The sequence below is a fragment of the Mus caroli genome, unplaced genomic scaffold (assembly GCF_978045245.1).
Source record: "Mus caroli unplaced genomic scaffold, Mus_caroli_1 scaffold_13, whole genome shotgun sequence".
NCBI classification, from domain to species: domain Eukaryota; kingdom Metazoa; phylum Chordata; class Mammalia; order Rodentia; family Muridae; genus Mus; species Mus caroli.
In genome coordinates, this window is record NW_028227268.1 from 23,847,545 (window position 1) to 23,859,728 (window position 12,184).

Below are 12,184 nucleotides of genomic sequence, written 5' to 3' on the forward strand. Positions count from 1 at the left end.
CCCTCAAAACTACTTATTTATTTATTTATTTATTTATTTATTTATTTATTTATTTATTTATTTATAGGGACGGTCACAGGCCATGATACATGTGTAACAGAAGAAGTCAGAGGACAACTTGCAGAAGTAGGGTCTCTCCTCCCACCAGTTGGTAGATGCCATCCCTCATAGCTCTTAGCGCCCCCCCCCCATCCTCCCCCAGGGCTGGAAAGGATGGTATCTACGGTCTGCAGGCTGGACTGGCCGTTTCTAACTTTCTCTGTGACCCCAGGTGGCTCACTCATTCTGAGGCACAGTTTCCTATGTGTAAAGTGGAAGGCCTGTCGGTCTCAGAGATTCTGACCTGCTAGTTGACATAGAAGGGGCGAGCTCCCCTGCCTGGGACTTCAGATGCTGAGTTTTCTGGGGGGGACAGATTAACTCCTCAGACAGGCTTAAAGGATGACTCATCTTGGCCCCTTTTCTGGGACCTTAGCAGGAATACCACTGGGCACCCAAGAGTGATGTGGATTCCCAGCTGCAAGCCTGAGCAGCAGCCAGTAAACTAGTTCCAGGGGCCTTGGCCACCTGTGGAGGGCTCTGGTCATGCTTCAATTCCTGCAGAAAAGTAGTTATATCTGTAGCTCTTCCAGTATCTGGGTGTTAAAGGGTCTCTTTGCCTCTGTTTGTCAGGCTCCAAGCTTCCCAGCGGGGCATTAGCCGAGCGTGGATTGTCTTCATCCTAACTGGCCCAATGCTTACTGACCTTGACACAGGTACTCCCTGAAGTGGCTGGACCCTCGAGGTGGCCTCCAGACAACCTGACTGCAGAGAGCCAGGCTACAGAGGAAAGTCTTTTCAGAAAGGACTGCTCTGAAGGTCAGGGGTCCCACCTGGAAGTTAGCCGCCCAGAGCAGGATGTGCCCAGACCTGGCACCCAGAACCAGTTAGGCATCCTGGCTGCCCTACTGTCCTGCCCTCCCAGCTCATGGTAGAGCTAGGATTTAAAGAAGGACAATAATGTGGCTGGCAGTGGAACTGTTTTGTTTACCTAGTGCTTAGTGGGTCTTAAAGGTTTAGAAAGGATCTCTGTTCTGGTTTTTTAAAGTTGTGAAAAATTTCAAAAGGGCTTCAACAGATCTGGATCTTTAAAAAAAAAAAAAAAATGAAGCTAAACTGGGCATGGTGACACATGCTTTTAATCCCCGAACTGAGGATTGGGGATAGAGGATGGGGTGTAAAGGGTGTGGGCCAGAAAGGCAGGGGAATCTCTGTGAGTTCCAAGACTGATCTACATAGCAAATTCCAGCCCAACTAGGAATACAGTGAGGCTCTCTTGGAAAGATCAAGAAGACATCACGTCATCTCCCTGTAATACTTCAGTGCGTCTTTCCCTTCTGCTTGACCCCCCCACCCCCACCCGAGCACCTCCCTTCCCCCATCCCTCTGCTGGGTGCTTTGTATGTTTGTTGAGAGAGTCTCACCAAGTAGCTCAGGCTTGCCTGGAACCTTTAGTGCTGGGATTACAAAGTCTACCCTCACATAAACCTTTTCAAGAGGGAAATGTGGTGGTGGCACACGCTTTTTATCCCAGCACTTGGGAGGTAGAGGCAGGCAAATCTCTGTGAGTTCAAAGCCAGTCTGGTCTCCAGAGCAAGTTCCAGGACAGCCAGGGATACACAGAGAAACCCTGTATCAGAAAAATTTAAAAATTAAAAAAACTTAACATGCCACTACCATACATTAAAAACGGAAGCTTATCCCTCAATGCTGTGAGAATCAGAATGTTCCCCCCTGTTACTCATGAATATATTTTTACAGTGAGTTTGTGTCATTTCGTTGTCATGTCTAAATTTCTTGTCATTTCTGTCACTGAAGTAGAAATTGAGCTATCCCGTTTCCTGGTCCAGATTTTGGTAACTGTCCCATGTCAACGCATGTGTTCTTGTATTTCTGGGAAATGAGTTTGATGGAATCAAAGTTGTTTGATTTTTTTTTTTTTTCAAAATACAATCTACTTAGGATTCACATTCTAAAAACTGTGCTCTCCGACTGGAGGAGGAGGTGCAGGTGTCGTTGGACATACGGTCCTATAAGGTTCCGTTCAGCGAAACTCTGGGAAAACGCAGCCTGGCTGAGCAGTGGGCACACTTGCACAGTACAGAACTCACTCTGGAAGCTGAAGGACGGGCTGGAGAGAGAAGACAGGCTGAGTGTCCCTTCCCTTCCAGGCTTTCTGAGTGAGAGAGACTATAGGGACAGAGAGCAGATCTGGGGACTGCAGAGAGGTCGAAGAGGTTGGTAGAAAACAGGGGCGTGAGGGAAGTGAGACCACTCTCCCCTGTGGCACCCGTCTGTCAGTCAGGACTCATTGTCCACCAACTGCTGACTCGTCTTGCTTTGGTTTGTGGAGAGAAGGGAGGTGGTGAGACAGGGTCTCATACAGCCCAGGCTGGCCCTGAACTCTTCTTCCTGTAGCTGCTGCCCGAGTGCTGAGATTCTAGGCATGCATCACAGGTCCCAGATCTAGGCTCTGTCAGAAAAGCTCAGTTCCTTGGGGGAGGAGGACTGAAGAGATGGCTCAGTGGTTAAAGGCATGGGCTACTCTTGTGGAAGACCTGAGTTTGGTTACCAACATCCACATCAGCACAGCTGACTCTTAACTACAGCTCGGAGGAATCCAGCGCCCCCTTCTGGCCTCCTTGAGCACTTGCGTGCACTCACGCACATATACGCACAGACATAATTTTAAAAGTTTTTTTTAAAAATGAAAGAAAAGCACAATTCCTTGTTGTACGGTGTCCATTCATCCATTTAACCAGCACTGACTGACACTCCAGGCTGCGCCAGGATACCTGCTAGGATTTGGACGCTCTCCGGCAGCTGACACCATTTTTGTCCTCAGGGTATATTCTAGTTGACCAAGACCTTCACCTCTGCTGGTTCTCTGACAAGTTCTTGCCAGACAGGACTCACAGATGTATCAAAAAATAATCTTTATTGTTACTGGTATAAAACAGAGCAGATCAACTGGCCTCTCAGTCTGTACAGAGTATGGGTGGGGCATGAGACCTCCTGGGCTGCCTCACTCCTCTCATAATGCCCCTCACTGGAACCGTACCTCAGGAGCTCTACCAAGGGGACAGGACCACAATGCCTCCCTTGGGGACAGGAGTCAGGGATGGATAGGGTTAGAGGATGTTTCACTGCTTCAGAGAGGTTTTTTAAAAACTGGGAGAAAAGTGGGGGGGAGCTCTTCCACTGTTTACCACCCCACCCACCTGCACCGAGTCCACTGAACAGAAGGGTGGTAGGCAAACCCATGGCTGCGATAGCTTGTGCGGTGTCAGAGGGCCACACGGGCACAGCAGTGGCGCAGCAGGCAGGGCAGGATGCCTCGGTTCAGCTGGTGGAATTCTACCAGCTGCAGCAGGTCTGTGAAACGGGTCTGGCCTTCATCCATGCTGAAGTAAAGGCAGCCTTCATCTTCGCTCTGTTGTGTGGCCAGAAGGCAGGTCAGGGAGCGGTCCGGGGCAGAGGAGCAGCCCGTGGGTGGGGACAGCAATTGGCCCCCCCTCCCCATTTCTTGTACAGGGAGAAAGGAGATGCATCGTGGGGCTTCAAGTCATGGTTCCCAGGCTACAAGAACCCACCTTAGGAGTAAGGGAGTTAGTTACTCACTGGCAAAATGAGATAATGCTTGACTTTCTGCAGATGGCACAAGGACAGGACGAAGCCCTGTGGGTTCCTCTGGCTCTCCCGGACCAGGAACACACTTGGGGGAGACAAAGCAGCATTATCAGGGATTCCTAGTTGCAGCTGCTACAGGGTCTTGTTGGTCCCCAGGTCTGTTACCCAGCCCAGCCCAGCCCAGCCCCTTACCCATCCACCAGGCCCTGCTGTCCAATTAGCCGCTGGCTCTCCTCCCGAGAGATGCGTCCATGAAACCAGGGCTGGGTGCGATGAATGGCTGGGGTCAGAGGAAAAGAAATGTTGATCATTCAGGGAAGGGAACTTCCCCCACCCCAGCCAAGACCACTCCCGAGTAGCAACGTAGCCCACCCTGGGGATTCTAGACCATCACCCACCTGCACTGAGGCTCGAGCCAGAGCATGTGGTGGGCAGGCTGAGATGGTGGTTTGTCTTCTTCTGCGATGGGAGACGTGGAAGTCAGGGTACCCTTGGTACCCACTGCCTCCCCACACCCTCTTCCTCCTCCCACTCCATGAAAGCCCACTGGGAACCAGTGCAGCAGAGGCTCAGATGGGTGAAGGCCCTTACCCTCCAGGCCTGGGCCTCCTCCATGGCGGCACTCAGAGCTTCCCGGGGGTTATCAATGACACGCCCCGAGTGGCCAGAGAAGTCCATAGCCACTAGGGTATTGTCTGAGACGCTCCTCTGAAGAGAGGACAGAATGAAGAGGGGAAGGGTCAGAATCGCTGCCCTGAGCCTGCATACCCACTTCTCTTTCCCATACCCCAGAAGAGTACACTCACCAAGGGTGGAGACCCCAAACAGGATAGGCGCAGGTGACGAGACTGGGCCTGCTGATAATTCTTATATAGCTGAACCCCGTACTGGAGACAGGGAGGAAAAGAGGGCTTGAGGTTATGAGAGCCTAGGAGATGAGGGGTGACAGCAGGGCTGAGCCTTCCCTTCCCGGTGGGTGTTCTGAGCTGGGTGGTGATGATCTCTTCCATGGGAAGGCATCTGAAGGCAGAGCTATGTCGTCGTCTCCATCAGGCCAGACCAGCCCCACAGCCATTCCAGGCGTCTCACCTTGAAGAGCCGGAAGGCAGCCAGCCAGCAGGTCCGACTCTGCTCATCCTCACTGCAGAAGATGTGGAGCCCCTTGTGGCCGTTTCGAAGCTTGTTGGGCTGGGGAGAGGAAGTGGACTGTCCCCTATATGATTCTGTGCTCAGCTGCCATCGGGCAGGGAAGGACCCAAGGACTATCCAAAAGTTCAGGTAGGTGGAGAAGAGGCTGGGTTCCTCAACATGGCACTCAAAAACCACAAGTAGGACACTGGACCTTAGGCAGCTGTCACCGTCCCCCAGCCCGGGTCAGGTGCAGCCCTCACCTTGACACAGAAGCCGAAGTCAGTGGGCATCCCATACAGCTTGCAGCCCTGGGTCACCACATAGGCATTGGACTCATTCACATCTGCCACATACTGTAGGTGTCTGGGGTCCTGGGCAACATGAGAAAGCAGGACTTGGTACAGGTAGAGCCTATCTCCATATTGGTGTCCCACTAGGCAGGGAGATTTTAGGATCAGGGAGAGGCAGGGCACACAGCCAATAGAGGCTGAGGAGGTGGCTCAGCTGGTAAAGAGCCCCAGCACCCACCTACAGGGCTGGATGTAATGCTGTACCTCTAGTCCCAGTGTGAGGAACAAGAGGGTTCTCAGGGCTCTCTGGCCAGGCAGCCTCGCCTAATCCTAGGTCCTAGGTCCCAGTAGGGACCCTGTGTTAAAACTCAAGATAGACAGTTCCCGAGGAGATCCACCTGAGGCAGACTGCAGACATTCATGCATACACACACACACACACACACACACACAGACATATACACACAAACACAAACATATCCACACACAGAGGCACAGGTACATACACACACACATAGGCACAGGCACAGAGTCACAGACATACAGACACACAGAGAGACACACACATAGATACAGGCACATAGAGATACAGACATACATAGAGGGACACACACAGACACATACATACAGAGGTGCACACACATACGTTCGGACACACATAGAGACATACACACGCACAGGCACAGGCACACAGAGACACACCCCACGGGAACATATAGACAAACACACACAAGCAGAGGCTGATTCCAGTTGCCTGTCTTTTCTACTGCCACTCCTGGGGTAGGTGAGCCAAGTGGGCTGGGGTAGGAAGGTGCATGCAGGGTCTGGAGACAGCCAGCCCAAGGGGAGGGAGGCACAGCTGAGGGTCCCCTGGTCTGAGAGTGGAAGGGCCTGGGCCAACCACTGAGGCAGAAGTACGTGACGGGCTGGAGCTGACTCCTCACCACCTCACCTTGGAGGTACCCTTGGTAGAGTAGTAGAGGCCAGATCGACGCAGAAAGCAGAAGAAACGTTTCCAAAGCTTTCGACCTGAGCCCCGGCCTGATCCCCGCAGCTGCAGAAAGCCCTGGATCTCAGGGAAGCTGCCAGCGTTCAGGAAGTTCTGAGGAGAGATGTGTGCGGGGTATGAAGAGCCAGCCTCCTCTCGGGCCTCGGGAGGAGGTGCTGCACTGGGAATGACAGTCACAAATTCTCAGGCAAGGTCACACCAACAAACACAGACTGCACATGGCCTGGTGGCAGTGGAGCTGAAACCCTGGATGCACTCATAGGAGGACTGTGGCTATATGGTAAAGACCTCACCTGGATGAGGTCTTCATGGGATATGCCTGTTTGTGCATCCAGACAGCTCGAGACCATCTTTTCTGGAAACAAGGTGTGCTAGGGAAGAAAGAAATGAGGAATCAGAGCTCAAGAATCCAGGCTGGGGTCCAGGGGAGGGGCCCGGGGGTGGGGTGGGGTTGCACGGGCATGCGCCCCCAGGTTCTCCTTGTACACTCACTGGGGGGCTCTTGAATAGTTCATACTTGGCGAAATTTTTACGGAAGATGAAGCGGCTGTCTCCACCCACAGGCCAGGCCTCCTGCACTTCCACCACAAACTCATGGTCCTCCAGACCCCGCTCTGGGATCGAGGGTAAAAAAAACAGGGGTTGGTAGAGATTAGCTAAGCCTCCGAGATGAGCCACCTACTGGCCCAAGATGGAAGACATGCCCCCATAGCTCCTTGTACCTCAACTCACCCAGTGCCAGGTAGGGGTGGGATTCCACCAGTCCCCAGCTCTCGTCGCTCAGGGCGTGAGCTCGTTGCACCAGCATCTCACACACGTGACGAGCTGTGGCGCCTGCTGCCACCTCCACAGACCGGCAGGCCCCATCCTCACTGTACACCTTCACCACCTGTACCCCAAGAACTCCGGGTGACTTAGGGGAAGGTGGGGGTGTCATTCCTCGGGGACCAGGATACCCTGCCCCCACCTGCACTAAAGAGGCCTGTCCCCACCTTTCCCTTTTCCAAAACAACTCACACAGAGGCGGCTGGAGTCTCGAGGAAGCAATCCCCTTGCACCGGAGGAACCACCAAGAATGGGTTTCTGTGAAGGTGGGCTGCAGAGCTCAGGGAAGGGGTTGGGGATGGAGGGCAGAGAGCTTGCCTGAAACTCCTCTTCTCGAAGTTTCCTATGGCAACGAGTGAAGGGTAGAAGCCCTGTATGTCAGTCAGAGCTGGCTAGACTCCCTGTCCGCTGATCACCCTACCAATGCATTCCCATTGCCCCATCCTACCTGCTGCTGGGGATGGGCAAAGGCTGCGACCGCTTCACATCCCCTGGCGGAGGGTTATCAGGGGGTGGAGGAGTCTCAGGAGGGGTCCCAGGAGTTGGGCACACATCTTCTGGGGAGCTGCTGAGATGAGTCAGGCTCAGATCCAGTTCCATGGCACCTATAAAGAAAGTGCGGAGCTGCTGACGTCACAGGCTGCCGCGGATCCCTTCAAACTGTGGCTGCCTCTGAGTCCTCAGAGAACAGGATGTGCGTCCTTTATACGGAAGCATGCGTTTATGTACCCAGTGGTTGTCAGGCCAGTGCTTGGGACTCCAAAGCCAGTGTTCAGCCTCCAGCCAAAGCAGCTCGGGAAGGTTGGGGTTGGCCCCGTGCCTCACGCCCCTTAGCTACAGCCACTGGGCCAAGGCAAAGGTTGCTTATTTTACTGGGCTCTGTCCCAGATTTTCCAGGCACTTTGTCGTTCGGTACCTCATTGCCAGATGCGGTTGCCAAGCCTGTTGTGGTAGCACCTGGCTGCGTGATGAGTGATACCGAGAGAGGGGGGTGAGGAAGAAGGGCAAGAATCAGGAGGGCAGGACAGTGTGCTCAAGCTGTGGTGGGAGCGGAAGGCCTAGCCTGGAGGCTCTTACCCCAGCAGCCTCTAGACTGAGTGCCTTTCTAGACTCCTCATCCTGCCCGACTTTTTTCCAGAAGCCTCAATGCTAAAGTCACCTCCTAGGTATGAGAAATCCTCTTGGCCTTGCCACACTCAGCCCTGAGCTGGGAACTCTGCCCCCATTACTGTGCACCTGTCTTAGCCTTTCCCTGGTCTGAAAGCACCTGGCATACACACCAGAGTGTCACCTATGCCTTAGCGCCCACGGGTACAGAGACAAGTGAGGACAGGAAAGACCGGGCAAAGAGATCTTGGGATGGGGGAGTTCCAGCCCCTTCTCTGCAGGAACCAGCAAACCCTTGGTGCTGAGCCTGGCAGAGCTCAGACAAAATGCCAATCCCAGCAGCTTGCCTATTCTCCAGACATCCTCACTGGGACTGTGAGGCTACCCAGGACACCCAGGGTTCCCTCTACCAGGGTTGACCCTTCCATGAGGGCATGAAGGGATCTGGGGAACAGGTGAGTCAAGGCGGGGCGGGACAGCTATGCCCCAGGCTCTCCATTCAACCTTGACTCATCCACAGGACTTCCTGGCTGAGAAGGAACACAAACAACCTGCCTCTGCCTTCCATCCCTGACTTCCCAACCTACAGGTAGCCTGGGAGTAAGGGGTGGGGGCTGGGGAGAGATGAAGATGTGAGGAGGGGCAGCCTAGGCTCCTCTGAGGTCACCCTCCCCACCCTTGGCCAGTGTCCAGCTCAGGTGGGAATAATCATCTACCCACCTCTAGTCCTGAACCATCTCCCTGCCCATAGCCCAGGAAGGAGAGAGGAAACGCCCGGCCTGGATCCAGGAGCCTATCAGGATTGGAGCCCACCTCCTGGTGATAGACAAGCAGCATCCAGCCCTGCCTGGCCTGGGTCTGGAACCTACAACTCTCTTTGCTGTTAACTCTCCCCAAGATATATGATGGTGATTATATATCTAGTCCCAGGGATTGCTCTGTGGGAGAGGGTCTCTAAACACACTCTGGGGTGTCCTGACCTGAGGGGTATCACCAGGCAGGAGTGGAGTTAAAACACCCAAGAAGACAGGCAGCCAGGCAGCAAAGCACCCCCAGGAGAGCCAAGAAGAGCAAGCAAGACCCATCTGACACTTAGCATCCTCAAGACACAAAGCAAGGAACATCAACACCGGGCACCCACTCCCACTCACCTAATCTCCTTTTTCAAGCAGAGGTGGGAGCGTCAACAAGGGTGCCCCTCCCTCAAATGGAGAAAACAACACCCAGTTAGACAGGTGTTTGAAACGGAAGGAAGTAGATTGAAGTCAGATTACAGTCTGATGTTAGAAGCTCAGGTGCAGGCTTCCAGATCCCTCCACCACACCCTTAAGATGGACAGCTCTAGGGGACAGTAGAGTAACTAAAATTTGAGATGAGGCAGGGAAGCCTGCTGTGGGGCCTGGCAGCCCCTGCCCAAAAGATGGAAAACATTCAAACTAGGGCCTAAGCAAAGGTTCCGTTGGAGAAACTGGTCCCCCAACCAATTTGTCCTCTCAGCTAGGCCACGCCACTCCAAACTCTGGCTCTCCAGCCCCAGCAGCTCCTGCCCCACCCTCTCTCCTACCCTCCCTGCTGCCTTGTTTACTTCCTGAATCTTGCCCCACCTAGAAAGCCCCAGGGGCGAGTGGCAAGGCCTAATGTTTGGGGCCAACTGCAAACAAGGCCATCATCTCCTCTTCCCAAGATGAGGCTAAGGGTTCGTGGGGCAGACACTGAGCTGCTGGCCTGGGCAGCCTGAGATCCCGCTCTGGACCAGCACAGGAAACTAACACCCATCAGGACTTGGGGAGGGAAGAGGGGGGGCTTAACCTTTCCGGGTACCGGGAGCAGTTGGGGAGGTGGGAAACCCTGAGTTGACCCAAAGTTGATGCTCCGCCCACTCCGCCGGGGTTGGGGGGGAACATCCAATGAAATAAAGCGGGGCGGGGCAACTCTTTTAATGTTTAATTTGGGAAGAATGCTAGAGTTCTCTGTAGAGTTAATCATTAGTTTGCCTTCGGGGAGAACACAAACACACACACACACACACACACACACACACACACGCGAGCACGCGCTATTGGGGGAGAGCAGAGTCCAAGCTAGACAGACTCATGACCCAGAAGGCATTGCATTCTTAGGGGAAAAAGAGGGAGAAAAGGTTGAAAATACTATCAGTTGTCCCTCAGATGCACTCTGTCTCCATCCTACCATGAAGACCCAGACCTAGCTAGTCTTTCCCCAACTTCAGCCTCAGGCAGGCCCACATACCCGGCCATACACTGTCTTCCAGGCCCCGAACTGCAGACCTTCACACTACACCCACCCCTCTAGCTTTCTTTGTCCACACTCATTTGCAGCCAGGGGGGGATCCGCAGCCTGCTGAGCTTCCGTATCGGAGATGGGACCACAACGTGGAGAGATGCAGTTCCAACCATTGCGGGAGTCGCTCTCCCTTACTCCCCTCCGAATGGGAACCCCAGATTGTAGTAAACTGAGCTCAATAAGGTATTGAAGGGCAACCTCCGGATCTAGCACCCCCTACTAACTGGTCTTGGGTAAGAACTAGTTTTAGCCGGAAAGTCAAGATTTCAGGTGATGGAGAGACCTTACCTCGGGTCTCAGGGAGCAAGGTGAGGAAGGGGAAGGATTGGTGATGCCAAGCAACAAACAAAACAAACAATGCAGCGCAGAGAGCATCAGGAGTGTGAATCTTTCCTTAGGGACCCAAACCTAACTTGCATCCCATCCCATCCCATCCCATCCCATCCCATCCCCCAAGATGAAGTTCCCGCTTCCGCCTTTACCAGACCTTATCTCACCTGCCTGAGGCCACCGGTTTAGGGAGGAAGATTCCAGGCCTTTACTATCACCCACCCCCCTTCTCCCCCACCCCCACCCCCCCGCCTCTGGCCTGACCTCGCCGAGAGAGGGCGGTCAGGGGGGGAGAGCGTGGCAGCCTCCGGGCCATCTAACTGGGCAGTAGGCCAGATCCGCTCGATGCAGGCACAACCTGAGGCCCTCGGTGAGGCTGGGGGTAGGAGCAGATTATCTAAGACCGATCTCGGTCGGCTTACCTGGAGCACCTCCAACAGAAGGAGCCGGACACCGAGCCCAAAGTCTGACTCTGTCTAGAGATCCCAGACACTTGGATTTGATTTCGAATCCTTTCTCTCTTCTCTACAGATGGTAGAAAGGCTATCCCTCCTTTGGAATGTTGAGGCGGGAGAATATAGAACGAGCCCTGCGTATCCAGATTCCAGGCCCAGGGAAACTAAAATTATCTCGGGCAGGTGAGGGCGGAGCCTGAGAGGCGCCCTGGAGAAGGAAGCGCAGGAGGAGGGGTGGAGACTCCTCACAATGCACCGCCTCGAATTGCTCTTGCCCTTCCTACTGAGCAGCAGGTGCTAGGAGAGAGGGAGAGAGAGAGCAGGTGTGCCCCGGAGAGAACAGGCTGGACAGAAAAATCTAGAATCCTGACTACATGGGAAGGGGAGTTTGGAGGCTGTTTGTTAAAAACGAATGGTCCCTCCCACTCCTACTTGTCCCATTCCAATGATGGTCAGTTCATTGGTCAAGCTAGGGGGCCCGTCTTCAGCTTGGATCTCACCCCCTAGGGCAAAGGGCACTGGGCTTAAAAAGGAAACCAGAAGAGGTGCTCTGCCCTTTGACCTCCAGCCACAGTCCAGTCGCCCAGGCTGTTGTCCTGGTGCTGCTAAAATACCCAAGGTGCACCCTCTCTTCCGAGGCAAGTCCAGGGTCTCACCTTCCCAGTTTCAAGTTTAAGAGTGGCAAGGTGGCCTAGTGGGAAGGGCCACAGTTCTGGTGACCCGTTGTGGCCTGATACAGATGGCTTCTATTACAGCAGTTACTCCAGCTTTCTGGTTCAGCGCACAGCAAACATCGGAGGATCAGGAAAAGGGGTTGAGAGTCCCCGGATCAAAGGCAGTGGGCCACCTCCCAGCTTCCTATGGCTAAGAGTTAAGAAAACAAACAAGCCACTGGGGTGATAAGGGGTCTGCCCTGAGGAAGCTCAGCCTCCCTTAACTTTTCCGCTTGAAAAACTAGTGTGGAAAGCCACCGTGGAAGTGCGCGCCTTTTAATCCCAGCTCTCTAGGGGCAGTGGCAGATGGAACTCTGTGAGTTCGAGGCCAGCATGGTCTACATGGACAGT

General features: G+C 53.9%; 1 protein-coding gene across 2 annotated transcripts; it reads right to left on the bottom strand.

Annotated features, from left to right (window-relative positions):
• Positions 1–2,958: 2,958 nt before the first annotated feature.
• Grb7 (growth factor receptor bound protein 7) lies at positions 2,959–11,530 on the bottom strand. Of its 2 annotated transcripts, XM_021176518.3 has the most exons (16): positions 11,088–11,530; positions 9,183–9,233; positions 7,373–7,529; positions 7,117–7,267; positions 6,832–6,988; positions 6,592–6,713; positions 6,393–6,470; positions 6,043–6,192; positions 5,061–5,171; positions 4,759–4,857; positions 4,476–4,556; positions 4,261–4,377; positions 4,068–4,128; positions 3,862–3,949; positions 3,661–3,754; positions 2,959–3,472 (listed from the first exon to the last, which is right to left on the bottom strand). In XM_021176518.3, the coding sequence occupies exons 3-16, from the start codon at positions 7,522–7,524 to the stop codon at positions 3,326–3,328; spliced, it is 1,608 nt and encodes a 535-aa protein (XP_021032177.1). In that variant the 5' UTR covers positions 7,525–7,529; positions 9,183–9,233; positions 11,088–11,530; the 3' UTR covers positions 2,959–3,325. The 2 variants fall into 2 exon arrangements, with proteins under 2 accessions (XP_021032177.1, XP_021032176.1); XM_021176517.3 differs by lacking the exon at positions 9,183–9,233 and having other exon boundaries at positions 11,088–11,529.
• Positions 11,531–12,184: the final 654 nt, after the last annotated feature.